Below are 15,284 nucleotides of genomic sequence, written 5' to 3' on the forward strand. Positions count from 1 at the left end.
GATGGTTTAAATAGATGGAAAGGTACCCTAGGCTTGAATTATGGGCAAAGAGGGGTGTGTATGTGTGTGTGTGTGTGTGTGTGTGTGTGTGTTGGGGCTATCTATGAAATTCACAACCCCCTACTTCCCAATTTTAGTATGGTAACCCCTTCAAAAAAGGGGGGCAAGCACAAAAAAGTTAAGTGCCCCCCTGTAAAGTTAATACTAAAATGTAAACATATCCTATTCGATTCCTGCTATCAGGGGCCCTATTATACCTGGCAGTGATGTTAAAAGTCACAGTGCCTCATCCAATTTGGCCTCGGGGGCATTGTGAAATACGCACAAAATGCCCACCGACCATACTTTGGCATTTTTCACGTTAATTTCAAAATAAGAGTTATGCAGATGACATGCAGATGCCAAAGGCAGCTTTCATTTTCACCCATGATGTATTTTCAATCCAGTTGTCACTGCTGAACACATTGCTAGCTCCTATGCTGGGAAGCTCGAGTCCAGAGAACCAGCAGAAAGCAGCTAGCCTTGGAAATGCTACTGAATTATTCACCCTAAAATAATTAAGTACAGTGCGGTTTGCTCATCTGAGAAATCAGATAAGCTTTACGGCCGGTAGAGTGGAACGTCAGGCTAAGGGTGCGTGAACTGATTGTTTGCCCACTTAGCAATAGGAAAGGAACAACATGCCCAGCTTCAAATATTACTGAGCCCAATTCAAGATGCTTATATTAAGCCCTGCACGACTTGGGGGCCAGGTGCATCTGGGGACCACATCTTACCTACCAAGACCTTGCATTCATCACCTGAGGCCCTTCATTGTGTGCCCCCCATACGAAGGAGATGTGGAAGGTGGCAACAAGAGAACAGGCCTTTTTAGTGGTGGCTCCCTGACTGCGGAATGCTCTCCCCAGAGACATATGTCAGGCCCCGTTACTGCCAACCTTTAGGTGCCAGATAAAGATGCTTCTGTTCACCCAAGCATTTAGGTCATAACTGGATCATAGGGTATGACTATACCCAAAGCCTGTACTGGTGTCCTTCTTCAAGAGGGAGAACTTTTGGCTATTTTTGCTTTTTTAATTAATTTTGATGCCAGTTAAAATTTTTGTATTCTGCATGCTTTCATAATTGTAGGTCACTTCAAGACATTTTCGTAGCTGGCAACAAGTATGAAAAGCTCCCTGGGAAATGATATATTATGAATTGAAAAGGATGTTTAAAATAATGTTTGTAAAACAAACAAACCAGATGCTTTTCTTTCGGGAATTATAGGGACAGAACTACCTAAACTGTTGTTGTTGTTGTTGTTGTTGTTGTTGTTGTTGTTTAGTCGTTTAGTCGTGTCTGACTCTTCGTGACCCCATGGACCAGAGCAGGCCAGGCACTCCTGTCTTCCACTGCCTCCCGCAGTTTGGTCAGACTCATGCTGGTAGCTTTGAGAACACTGTCCTTTTTTTTTTTATAATAATTTGTATTAGTTTTCCAGTTTTAAAACAAAACAACCACAACAACATAAAAACATCAACCAATACAAACAAACACACAAATATAAGTTCTTAACCTCATTTTCATAAGCCTCCTTTCTCGGACTTCCCCATACCTCACCCTTTTTACATCCTTATTTTACCATTTTTCAGCAACCATTTTAGCCAATTAAATTTAAATTTGTTATCTTTCTCAATTTCACCTTAAATCATCAAACATTTTCGGCTGTAATTCTGCATCTTCCTTCCCCTTGACATTTTAACACTCATCAATATTGTAACAGTTCTTAAGATAAGCTTTAAATTTCTTCCAATCTTCCTCCACCGTCTCTTTCTCTTGGTCGCGGATTCTGCCAGTCATTTCTGCCAATCCCATAAAGTCAATCACTTTCGTTTGCCATTCTTCCAGTGTGGGGAGTTCTTGTGTCTTCCAATACTTTGCTAGAAGGATCCTTGCTGCTGTAGTGGCGTACATAAAAAAAGTCCTATCCTTCCTTGACACCAATTGGCCAACCATGCCCAAGAGAAATGCCTCTGGTTTCTTATGAAAAGTACATTTAAGTACCTTCTTAATTTCATTATAGATCATTTCCCAAAAGGCTTTAATCTTTGGGCAGGTCCACCAAAGGTGAAAGAAGATACCTTCAGTCTCATTACATTTCCAACATTTATTATTGGGCAGATGATAAATCTTCGCAAGTTTGACTGGGGTCATGTACCACCTGTAAATCATTTTCATAATATTTTCTCTTAGGGCATTACATGCCGTGAATTTAATACTGGTGGTCCATAACTGTTCCCAGTCAGCAAACATAATGTCATGACCAATGTCCTGTGCCCATTTAATCATGGCTGATTTAACTGTCTCATCTATTGTATTCCACTTCAGCAACAAATTGTACATTCTTGATACATTCTTAGTATTGGGTTCTAACAGTTCTGTTTCCAATTTCGATTTCTCCACCTGGAAGCCAATTTTCCTGTCTTGTTTAAAGGTTTCCATTATTTGGTAATAATGGAGCCAATCTCGCACCTTGGGCTTTAATTTCTCAAAACTCTGTAGTTTAAATTCACCACTTTCTTGTTCTAAAATTTCAGAATATTTCGGCCATTTGGATTCCATGTTAAGTTTCTTCACCTCCTTAGCCTCCATAGGTGATAACCACCTAGGAGTTTTATTTTCCAACAAATCCTTGTACCGAATCCAAACATTATATAATGCTTTCCTAACAATATGGTTTTTGAAACCCTTGTGAACTTTAACCTTGTCATACCATAAATATGCATGCCAACCAAACCTGTTATCAAATCCTTCCAGATCCAGAATATCTGCATTCTCAAGAAGTAGCCAATCTTTCAACCAGCAGAAAGCTGCCGATTCATAGTACAGTCTCAAATCCGGCAGGGCAAACCCCCCTCTTTCTTTTGCATCAGTAAGTATCTTAAATTTTATTCTGGGCTTTTTGCCCTGCCAGATAAATTTAGATATATCTTTCTGCCACTTCTTGAAACAATCTAGTTTGTCCACAATTTGTAATGTCTGAAACAAAAATAACATTCTAGGCAATACATTCATTTTGATCGCTGCAATTCGGCCTAACAAGGAAAGCTTCAAATTCGACCATATTTCTAGATCTTTCTTTACCTCTGTCCAATATTTATCATAATTGTCTTTAAATAAGTTCACATTTTTAGATGTCATATTAATCCCGCTAACCCAGTTTCATTTTGGAATCTCTCTCTTTCAACATTTGTTAATTTTTTTTCCAGAACTTTAGTTTTTAGTTTGTTCAACTTAAATCCTGCCACCTGACCAAAAAATTGAATTAGCTTTGAGAACACTCTCCAACCATCTCGTCCTCTGTCGCCCCCTTCTCCTTGTGCCCTCAGTCTTTCCCAACATCAGGGTCTTTCCCAGGGAGTCTTCTCTTCTCGTGAGGTGGCCAAAGTATTGGAGCCTCAGCTGTATAGAAACTTATTCATGTTTGCTACTACAGAGGCAAAATGGAAAGAAGCAGAAGTCCCAGCAAAGGAAGAATGGATATAGCAATGACAAACCTAGACAGCATCTTAAAAAGCAGAGACATCACCTTGCCAACAAAGGTCCGTATAGTTAAAGCTATGGTTTTCCCAGTAGTGATGTATGGAAGTGAGAGCTGGACCATAAAGAAGGCTGATCGCCGAAGAATTGATGCTTTTGAATTATGGTGCTGGAGGAGACTCTTGAGAGTCCCATGGTCTGCAAGAAGAGCAAACCTCTCCATTCTGAAGGAAATCAGCCTGAGTGCTCACTGGAAGGACAGATCGTGAAGCTGAGGCTCCAGTACTTTGGCCACCTCATGAGAAGAGAAGACTCCCTGGAAAAGACCCTGATGTTGGGAAAGATGGAGGGCACAAGGAGAAGGGGACGACAGAGCATGATATGGCTGGACAGTGTTCTTGAAGCTACCAGCATGAGTTTAACCAAACTGCGGGAGGCCGTGGAAGACAGGAGTGCCTGGCGTGCTCTGGTCCATGGGGTCACGAAGAGTTGGATACGACTAAACAACAACAACATATTTAAAGTAGATGAATAAATGAGCAAATTAGGTTAATTTGGATATGCAGAAGATATTAAAAAATAAATTTAAGGAACCGCAGAAAGAGGGGGGGAGGAAGTCAAACTTTGAAATGTTAAAATGGTTGTAAAATTAGTAAAATGTATAAACCTGAAAAGCATAAGTAAAATTTTAAAAAGAAAAAAGAAAAGCTTCCTTCAAAAGGCAGGGCAGCATATGTGCAGAGCTGGTTGGTGGGCATTCAGTAACTATCATGAAACGTGGAGAAAAAGAGGAAATTTGGTCTGTGTGCCTGCCTTTATTCCAACTAAATTTCAGGAAGAACTTTCTGAGAGTAAAAGCTGTTCGAGAGTGAAATGGTCTCCCTGGGGGGGGGGGGGTCGTGGACTCTCCTTCCTTGGAGGTGTTCCAGGTTGGGTGGCCTCAGCTTTAGCTGAGATTGCAGGGGGTTGGACTAGACCAGTGGTGGCGAACCTTGGCACTCCAGATGTTTTGGAACTACAATTCCCATCATCCCTGACCACTGGTCCGGTTAGCTAGGGATGATGGGAGTTGTAGTTCCAAAACATCTGGAGTGCCAAGGTTCGCCACCACTGGACTAGACCATGGGTAGGCAAACCAAGGCCTGGGGGCTGGATCCGGCCCAATCGCCTTCTAAATCCAGCCCACGCATGTTTTTACATAAGTAGAATGTGTCCTTTTATTTAAAATGCAGCTCTGGGTTATTTGTGGGGCACAGGAATTTGTTTGTTTTTGGTTTTTTTTCAAAATATAGTCCGCCCCCCCCCCCAAGGTCTGAGGGACAGTGGACCGGTCCCCTCCTGAAAAAGTTTGCTGACCCCTGGACTAGATTATCCGTGGGGTCCTTTCCAACTCTACAATTCTATGATTAATTTCCAACACTGAGATAGGTGCTTGAGACAGACAATATTGAGATAGGTAGGCCAGGCCCAATGCAAGGTAGCTTCCTGCACTCTTATAAGTGCCTGAAACTCTTCCAATGGAATTTTTGGGTCTTGATGGCGACAGACACAAATCGTGACACCATCATCTTTTTGAGGACAAAGCTGGAGGGGGAAATAGCATCACCCCAAACTGTTGGTGGTTTGAGTTGTTTATACAGTGGAGTACAACAGCCATGATTCCGCAAGCATTTCGTGCATGCATAACTGAAAATGTTGGCATTTGACTTGAACTGGAACCCTGACTGCACTTTAACAGCAACACCCATGGGACTATGGGAATGTTCTTCTGGCATCTTGTCACACTGCCTTTTTTGCCTAAATTTATTCCAGATATAAGGTCAATGCAATTTACAAGTCTCCAGTTCACAAGCAGAGGCGATGCTGTGCCGTGGGAACAGAAGTGATTGCGAGTTGAGAACGCCCAAAGATGGATTCCGGAAGCGCAGTCCTGTGCGTGTCGACTCAAAAGTAAGCCTTGTTGAGTTCAATGGGGCTTGCTCCTAGGTAAGCAAGGACAGGACTGCAGCTTAGGAGCCTGCTAAGCTTGAAGCAATGCTTTAATCATGTATAATGTGGATTGAATCTGAAGCCTTTGGTGGCAGATAGCGAGAGCTGGACCATAAAGAAGGCTGATCGCTGAAGAATTGATGCTTTTGAATTATGGTGCTGGAGGAGACTCTTGAGAGTCCCATGGACTGCAAGAAGACCAAACCTATCCATTCTGAAGGAAATCAGCCCTGAGTGCTCACTGGAAGGACAGATCCTGAAGCTGGGACTCCAATACTTTGGCCACCTCATGAGAAGAGAAGACTCCCTGGAAAAGACCCTGATGTTGGGAAAGATGGAGGGCACAAGGAGAAGGGGACGACAGAGGACGAGATAGTGTTCTCAAAGCTACCAGCATGAGTTTGACTAAACTGCGGGAAGCAGTGGAAGACAGAAGTGCCTGGTGTGCTCTGGTCCATGGGGTCACGAAGAGTCGGACATGACTAAACAACAACAACAAAGCGCTAAATCCCCGTTTCCAATTTGGCATGGAGCAATCAATTCTCCTTTGGGAAAGGAAGCCCCAGTTCACCGCCCATGTGCATAACCTGTTGCCTCTGCACTTGATCAAGGTAGCTGAAGTTGGAATCCAACCACACTGAGAAGCCCCAGTTTGGATCCAAACATGCTCTGCCCTTCAGCATACAAAAGGAATCTTCAGCAAACTGCAGGGCGATGTTAGACATCGTGCTAGGTGGCATCAGAAAAATATGCAGAAACATATGCAGAATGATTTCTATAGGACCTCCTTCTTACAGCAGGGATGGGAGCTCCAAGTCCCCCTTGAAATGCTTTTGAGCTACAGCTTTCAGAATGCCGCGGCAAGGCTCCTTATGGGGTCCTTGCCCTGGGATCACATTCATCCAGTACTTTACCAACCGCACTGGCTCCCGGTGGAGTACAGGGTCAGGTTTAAGGTCCTGGTTTTGACCTTTAAAGTCCTATGCGGCCTAGGACCCACGTACCTACGGGACCGCCTCTCCTGGTATGCCCCATGGAGGACCTTAAGGTCCACAAATGACAACATTTTGGAGGTCCCAAGTCGCAAGGTTGGTCTCAACTAGGGCCAGGGCCTTTTCAGTACTGGCCCTGACTTGCTGGAACGCTCTGTCACAAGAGACTAGGGCCCTGTGGGACTTGACATCTTTCCACAGGGCATGCAAGACAGAGCTGTTCCGCCTGGCCTTTGATTTGGACTCAGTCTGACCCTTATGTTTCCCTCTGCTTATGGTTTTGATCTATGGGCTACTTTTAAAATGAGGCTGCATTTTAAATTGCATTTTAACCTGTATTTTAAATTGGGTTCCCCCTCCCCATTGTGTTTTTACTGTAATTTTACTGGTGTTGGCTGCCCTGAGGCCTGCTCTGGCCGGGGAGGGCGGGGTATAAATAAAATTATCTATCTATCTATCTATCTATCTATCTATCATCTATCATCATCATCTCCCACTCTTCTCAAACTCAGCATTCAAAATTCACCAGTAGCTATTGACCACTGGCGACCAAGTGAAGATGCCTGGGGGGCCAGGACAGTGCCTGACGTCTCCCCCTTCAGAAGGTGCTTGCCTGGGTATCCTTGACTCTTGTTCATTTTCACACACTAACAACACATCCTGTAGAATTCTATCCGTTATATTTTATCTGCCCAATCAGAATGAATTGCAGGAACCGAAAAAAAAGTCGTACTGAAAAACACGACTTTTGGCCCCGAAACGGCAACTAGACATTTTGTTACGACGACTATAACCCTAGTTTAAGGATCCATTGGGCCCCTAGCTTATATACCTGAGTTTCTAACACTTCCCCAGCCATTGTTCATGCTGGCTGGGGCTGAAGGGAGTTGGCATTCAACAATTTTTAGAGGGCATATGGTTTGAAGCTCAACATCAAAAAAACTAAGATCACTGGTCCCATCACCTCCTGGCAAATAGAAGGGGAAGAAATGGAGGCAGTGAGAGATTTTACTTTCTTGGACTCCATGATCACTGCAGATGGTGACAGCAGTCATGGAATTAAAAGACGCTTGCTTCTTGGGAGAAAAGCAATGACAAACCTAGACAGCATCTTAAAAAGCAGAGACATCACCTTGCCAACAAAGGTCCGTATAGTTAAAGCTATGGTTTTCCCAGTAGTGATGTATGGAAGTGAGAGCTGGACCATAAAGAAGGCTGATCACCGAAGAATTGATGCTTTTGAATTATGGTGCTGGAGGAGACTCTTGAGAGTCCCATGGACTGCAAGAAGATCAAACCTATCCATTCTGAAGGAGATTAGCCCTGAGTGCCCACTGGAAGGACAGATCCTGAAGCTGAGGCTCCAATACTTTGGCCACCTCATGAGAAGAGAAGACCCCCTGGAAAAGACCCTGGTGTTGGGAAAGATGGAGGGCACAAGGAGAAGGGGACGACACAGGACGAGATGGTTGGACAGTGTTCTCGAAGCTACGAACATGAGTTTGACCAAACTGTGGGAGGCAGTAGAAGACAGGAGTGCCTGGCGTGCTCTGGTCCATGGGGTCACGAAGAGTCGGACACGACTAAACAACTAAACAACAACAACAAAACAGGTTCCTCATTTGCAGATATTTTCCTTTCTGCTCACAACTCTTGGTTCCATCCTATTGCATTTGACGCAGGGCTGGATAAAGACATCCCGGGGCAGTAAGCTTTCTCAAGTCCAAGAAAGCCCCCCCTCCATCACTCAATGCTGCTGTCATCAAGGGATAATTGCACACAAGTGACCCAGCCCCCAAGCGTACGAAATGTGTACTGTTCTTGACTCAGAGCCCTAAGAGATGGCTTTCCTCATCTTTCATTCAACCACCCCGGTCATTAGCAGGATTTAAAATAAAAATCTATATCACACATACGCACACCCATCAAAATGTTGCAGAGATTTTGCTTTCATCAAGCTATGTTACTATGCCTTCCCACTCACTCGCAGCTCAGCTAGAAGTTCAAGAGCTTTTTATATTATTCACATGCCAATTACTGTGTAATCAAAGTGGGGGGGGGAGAGAACAGTGGGAGAAAAGTTGTTTTTCTCCTTTCACATCTCTGCCTCTTGCTGCAAAAACCTGAAGCTCTTATTTTTAATTGCTTTTAAGTAAAAAGATCTAAATGGATCTTAGCAATAAGCCGAGCATTTCAAGACAAGGGCTGCAGAGCTTAAAGGTCAGGATCCAGTCCACACAGCAACATTATTCCTTGCAGAAACACAGACAGAAGCAGGAAATAATAATAGTTATTATTATTATTTTGCCATTTTTGCTCCATGCACAGCCTGGCAATAACATAAAACAAAAGATTGAGCAGGTATGTATCACTTTCAAGTGTTCACAGAGCTTTGCATTCATTATTTCCTCCCGTCTACCCTCCCAATCTGAAATTTGCTCCTGGAGTTCAAAAACGGCTCGCGCTAATGAAATTCCCTCTCGCAAAATGCGCCTAGAACAATGGGAGTTTCAAACAGTGCCCATCGCTCTCTCTCTCACTTCCACCTACCTCAGTTATTGTGGCAGGAAAAGGAACACATCTGCAATTGCTTGGCAGGAACAAAAGGATAAAAATGCTACAACTCACAGGTCACTACTAGGGCTGGGTGATATATTGATACATCATCCAAAACCAGTTTGAAGTCCATATTGTGGTATCAGATTCATAATTTTTGACCTGGCAATATATTGAGAATCATAGTGTGTGCATGCGTGATGCAGAAATCACAATGCAGGAAAAACCGTGAAACCAATGCCTCTACATAGCTCCATCCATATTTCGGGCTTTGTGATATATCAGTATATTGCAAAGTTTAGTTAGTGTTGAAAACCAGATACAGTGGTACCTTGGTTTACGAACTTAATCCATTCCAGAAGTCCACTCTTAAACCAAAGCGTTCTTAAACCAAGGCGTGCTTTCTCATAGCAGCGGGGGACTCAATTTACAAATGGAACACACTCAACAGGAAGCGGAACATGTTCTGCTTCCAAGGCAAAGTTCACAAACCAAAACACCTACTTCCGGGTTTACAGTGTTCTTAATCCAAGTTGTTCATAAACTAAGCTGTTCTTAAACCAAGGTACCACTGTACTGGCCAGCCCTACTGTTTGCCTCTACATAGTTCCATTCTTATTTCAGACATCGTAATATATTGTTATACTGAGATGTTCGGCTGGTATTTCATGATACTGAAAACCAGATACCACCCAGCCGTAGTCACGACCTTTCCTTTCCTTGTCCAAAGAGAGGCAGTGGCCACAATCCCAGGCCCTTCCCTAGCTGCTGCATACTCTGAGTCACCCGCATTTCCCCCAGAGTTCCAAAACTTCCCAAAGAGATTTTGCATTTGCATCACCTTTCAAGGTAGGGTTTTTTGGGGTTTTTTGTTTTTTTAAGTGAACCCATTCACAGTGCATAGCTGGTCCGTGACCGCAAAATAAAATCTGTATTTCACATGCTAACATCTTATACAGTGGTACCTCAGGTTGCAGATGCTTCAGGTTACAGACTCCGCTAACCCAGAAATAGTACCTCGGGTTAAGAACTTTGCTTCAGGATGAGAACAGAAATCGCATGGCAGCAGGAGGCCCCATTAGCTAAAGTGGTGCTTCCTTCAGGTTAAGAACAGTTTCAGGTTAAGAACGGACCTCTGGAACGAATTAAGTGCTTAACCCGAGGTAACACTGTATTCCAATAATATCATTTGAGGATTATGTCTTCAAGTGAGGAATTTGGAGGCCTCTGTTGGTACACACTCTCTACTCCCATCTCAGACCCCAGATGGATAAACCACAAAACAGGTAACATACCTTCACACTTTAGCGCGGATTTGGCGTGCCCTATGGCTTCCCACGGCGACGGAATGTCCAGGAAGACCGCGTCTGCAAGGTGAGTGATGCCAAAGCCGTTTTTGCAGACATCTTGGTTCTTCACCGTCACCAAATGGCCCACCTTGTGCTCTTCAAACTCCTCAATGGCTTTCTCAGCTCTCTGCTGGTGGAACTCCACTGTATACAGATGCCCTGTTGGAGCAATTGTCCTGATAATTGCATGAGACAGGGAGCCACTTCCAGTACCTAGGAGGAAGGGGAAGGAATTGCAGCCTTTGAGAAAGCATTTCTTATGAGAGAAGGATTCCTTCTTTATGTGTTAAGAGGATCTAGCAAGGATTCATGCTCAAACAGGCATTCAAAACCGGGTCTCCCTGCTCCTAAACCCCACCCTCTAACCACTATTCCACACTGCCCCACAACTAGAGATCTGACCAATTTAATATCATCCACGGTAGAGGATTCTGATCACCTACTTTGCTAATGGGGAGAAAAGCACAGAGCTGAGAGGCTGTCTCTGCCCCATCTGCCTAGTGGGAGGTCGCCTTCTGCTACACAGTAGCTAACAAGACTTTTTGCTTGTAGGGAATTTGTATGTTTGGAATATACATAAGGGAACATAAGGGAACAGAGATGGAAGAAGAATTTGCAACAAGATCTTGAAGAAGTCAGATCACGGCCACCTAGTCGTGTACTGTGCACCATATCCAGGTTCGCTTCTTCACTAATTTCACAGTCATTTTGACATTTCAAAACTTGACTTCCTCCCCCCCCCCTTTCTGTGGTTCCTTAAATTTGTTTTTAATATCTTCTGCACATCCAAATTAACATAATATGCTCATTTATTTAAGTATAAACCCTTATGAAACTGCAGGTTATTACAATAATCCTGCCAGTGTTCTTATCTGTTTACAGTTTATCTGTAAATATTCAATAAACCATCTCCATTCTTTTATAAAAAGTTTGTTATCTTGATTTCTTATTCTTCCGGTAAGTTTTGCCATTTCTGCATATTCCTTTTTTTTTCCTATATAATTTTTTATTGGTTTTCCATTGATTATACATATATACAGTCTAGATTACATAAGTTGCATATAACATAGCTGTTACAAGAATCATATATATAGTACACAGTTATTTGGGCTCCGCCGAGCCTCAGACTTCCCTTCACTTCATTGGTAAGTATCAGATCATTTCTAAAGTTATGTGTTTTATCTCCTTTACATATTTGCCAAACACTGTTAGAGTTGTTCCAACCCTGCCAGAGTCATCGAAGTTCTATACTTATCTCTTATATACGTCAGATATTTGTTCCAATTTTCATGAAACTTCTGGTCATCCTGGTCTCTTAGTCTTCCTGTTATTCTAGCTAGTTCAGCATAATTTATCATCTTGATCTGCCAGTCATTTATAGTAGGTATTAATTCCATTTTCCAGCTTTGGGCTAACATAGTTCTAGCGGCCGTTGTGGCATATAGAAACAGATTTTTGTCCTCTTTTTTGATTTCCTTGCAGGAAAGCTTCAGGCTTTTTGGGGAAAGTATACTTAAATTTTTTTTTAAGTTCGTTATAAATCAGTTCCCAAAAGCCTTTTACTTTACTGCATGTCCACCACATATGATAGAACTCACCATCCCCCTCTCCACATTTCCAGCATTTCTTAATCTTCAGTTTATAAATCTTAGCCAATTTCACTGGTGTGAGATAACACCTATAAATCATCTTCCAGAGGTTCTCCCTTAGTGCCGTACACGCCGTGAATTTCATATTTACATTCCACAATTCTTGCCACTTTACAAAGTCAATGTTGTAACCAATATCTATGGCCCATTTTATCATGGCCTCCTTCACCTCTTCGTCTTTTGTATACCAATCCTGTGTGAGTGTCTGGGGGCCCTGCTCCTTCCTGCCACTTACCACCTGGCCCAGGGCGGGGCCTGAAGCCTCACAGGGACTGCTGTGCTCTGCTGCCCAGGGGGACTCTCCTGTGTGAGTGTCTGGGGGCCCTGCTCCTTCCTGCCACTTACCACCTGGCCCAGGGCGGGGCCTGAAGCCTCACAGGGACTGCTGTGCTCTGCTGCCCAGGGGGACTCTCCTGTGTGAGTGTCTGAGGGCCCTGCTCTTGCCGCTTACCATCTACCTGGCCCAGGGCGGGGCCTGAAGCCTCACAGGGACTGCTGTGCTCTGCTGCCCAGGGGGACTCTCCTGTGTGAGTGCCTGAGGGCCCTGCTCTTGCCGCTTACCATCTACCTGGCCCAGGGCGGGGCCTGAAGCCTCACAGGGACTGCTGTGCTCTGCTGCCCAGGGGGACTCTCCTGTGTGAGTGTCTGGGGGCCCTGCTCCTTCCTGCCACTTACCACCTGGCCCAGGGCGGGGCCTGAAGCCTCACAGGGACTGCTGTGCTCTGCTGCCCAGGGGGACTCTCCTGTGTGAGTGTCTGAGGGCCCTGCTCCTTCCTGCCACTTACCACCTGGCCCAGGGCGGGGCCTGAAGCCTCACAGGGACTGCTGTGCTCTGCTGCCCAGGGGGACTCTCCTGTGTGAGTGTCTGAGGGCCCTGCTCCTTCCTGCCACTTACCACCTGGCCCAGGGCGGGGCCTGAAGCCTCACAGGGACTGCTGTGCTCTGCTGCCCAGGGGGACTCTCCTGTGTGAGTGTCTGAGGGCCCTGCTCCTTCCTGCCACTTACCACCTGGCCCAGGGCGGGGCCTGAAGCCTCACAGGGACTGCTGCGCTCTGCTGCCCAGGGGGACTCTCCTGTGTGAGTGTCTGAGGGCCCTGCTCCTTCCTGCCACTTACCACCTGGCCCAGGGCGGGGCCTGAAGCCTCACAGGGACTGCTGTGCTCTGCTGCCCAGGGGGACTCTCCTGTGTGAGTGTCTGAGGGCCCTGCTCCTTCCTGCCACTTACCACCTGGCCCAGGGTGGGGCCTGAAGCCTCACAGGGACTGCTGTGCTCTGCTGCCCAGGAAGACTCTCCTGTGTGAGTGTCTGAGGGCCCTGCTCCTTCCTGCCACTTACCACCTGGCCTAGGGCGGGGCCTGAAGCCTCACAGGGACTGCTGTGCTCTGCTGCCCAGGAAGACTCTCCTGTGTTAGTGTCTGGGGGCCCTGCTCCTTCCTGCCACTTACCACCTGGCCTAGGGCGGGGCCTGAAGCCTCACAGGGACTGCTGTGCTCTGCTGCCCAGGAAGACTCTCCTGTGTGAGTGTCTGAGGGCCCTGCTCTTGCCGCTTACCATCTACCTGGCCCAGGGCGGGGCCTGAAGCCTCACAGGGACTGCTGTGCTCTGCTGCCCAGGAAGACTCTCCTGTGTGAGTGTCTGGGGGCCCTGCTCCTTCCTGCCACTTACCACCTGGCCCAGGGCAGGGCCTGAAGCCTCACAGGGACTGCTGTGCTCTGCTGCCCAGGAGGACTCTCCTGTGTGAGTGTCTGAGGGCCCTGCTCTTGCCGCTTACCATCTACCTGGCCCAGGGCGGGGCCTGAAGCCTCACAGGGACTGCTGTGCTCTGCTGCCCAGGAAGACTCTCCTGTGTGAGTGTCTGGGGGCCCTGCTCCTTCCTGCCACTTACCACCTGGCCCAGGGCAGGGCCTGAAGCCTCACAGGGACTGCTGTGCTCTGCTGCCCAGGAGGACTCTCCTGTGTGAGTGTCTGAGGGCCCTGCTCTTGCCGCTTACCATCTTCCTGGCCCAGGGCGGGGCCTGAAGCCTCACAGGGACTGCTGTGCTCTGCTGCCCAGGGGGACTCTCCTGTGTGAGTGTCTGGGGGCCCTGCTCTTGCCGCTTACCATCTACCTGGCCCAGGGCGGGGCCTGAAGCCTCACAGGGACTGCTGTGCTCTGCTGCCCAGGGGGACTCTCCTGTGTGAGTGTCTGAGGGCCCTGCTCCTTCCTGCCACTTACCACCTGGCCCAGGGCAGGGCCTGACGGGCCTCACTAGGACAGTTGCTGTTACTGCTGGAGAGGTGCAGAGTGCTTTTAAAATGTTTTAAAATTTTTCTTTTGAATTTTTTGTATGGGGGGGGGTGGGATGGATGTTTATTGGGCCTGGGAATTTGTTTGATTTTATGTTTTTGTAATTTTTACTGTTTTTTGTTTGTATTGTTTTATTTTTTTTTTAAGGTGTTATTTTGTTCTTAAGAGGAGGGGTCAGGGCTGCTAGGGAGTAGGTCCCAGCCAACAAAATGGCCGGGGCATGTTCCACAGGGGGGGATGCACTGGTTACGCTAAGACCAGACCATGTCATTACAGAGGAGGCAGGTTTAGTCGTTGTCTGAGGACTATCCCTGCCTCCGGGTCTGGTCCTGACCGGATGGATACTAGAATCAGCAAGGGATACCCACATGACCTGAAGGTGCTGCTGTGCAATGCCAGGTCAATGGTTCATAAGACTACTGCCATCCATGACTTGATCATGGATGGAGGACTTGACCTGGCATGTGTAACAGAGACTTGGTTGGATGAAGCAGATGGGCCTGTCCTTGCCGCTGCTTGTCCACCAGGTTTCTCTTACGCACAGCAACCCAGGTCATGTGGGCGGGGAGGGGGGGTTGCAGTGATTTTTAGGAAGTCATTGGTTTGCACTAGGCGTCCTATTGGGAAGACCCAGTTTTCCGAGTGCATGTTCTGGAAGTTGGGCAATAGGGGCAGTACAGGATTCCTTTTGGTGTACCGACCTCCCTGCTGCACCAAGGATTCCCTGCCCGAGCTGCTTCAGGTTGTGGCGGATGTTCTCCTGGAGACACCTAGCTTGGTTGTCCTAGGGGATTTTAACATCCATGCCGACACGACCTTACAAGGGGCCGCTCGGGACTTCGTGGAAAGCATGGCCTCCATGGGGCTGTCCCTGAATAAGTCTGGCCCAACCCATAGCCGCGGACATGCCTTGGACCTGGTGTTTACCTCTATGGATGTT

General features: G+C 46.4%; 1 protein-coding gene across 1 annotated transcript in view; it reads right to left on the minus strand.

Annotated features, from left to right (window-relative positions):
* The window catches only part of TRMT61A (tRNA methyltransferase 61A), a 63,708-nt gene that overhangs the window by 26,997 nt on the left and 21,427 nt on the right, over window positions 1-15,284 (minus strand). The window contains exon 3 of the mRNA XM_079959574.1: window positions 10,355-10,621. Within this exon, the coding sequence (XP_079815700.1) occupies window positions 10,355-10,621 (267 nt within the window). The remainder of the gene's footprint in view (window positions 1-10,354; window positions 10,622-15,284) is intronic.

This window comes from Podarcis cretensis (assembly GCF_951804945.1).
Source record: "Podarcis cretensis genome assembly, chromosome: 1".
NCBI classification, from domain to species: domain Eukaryota; kingdom Metazoa; phylum Chordata; class Lepidosauria; order Squamata; family Lacertidae; genus Podarcis; species Podarcis cretensis.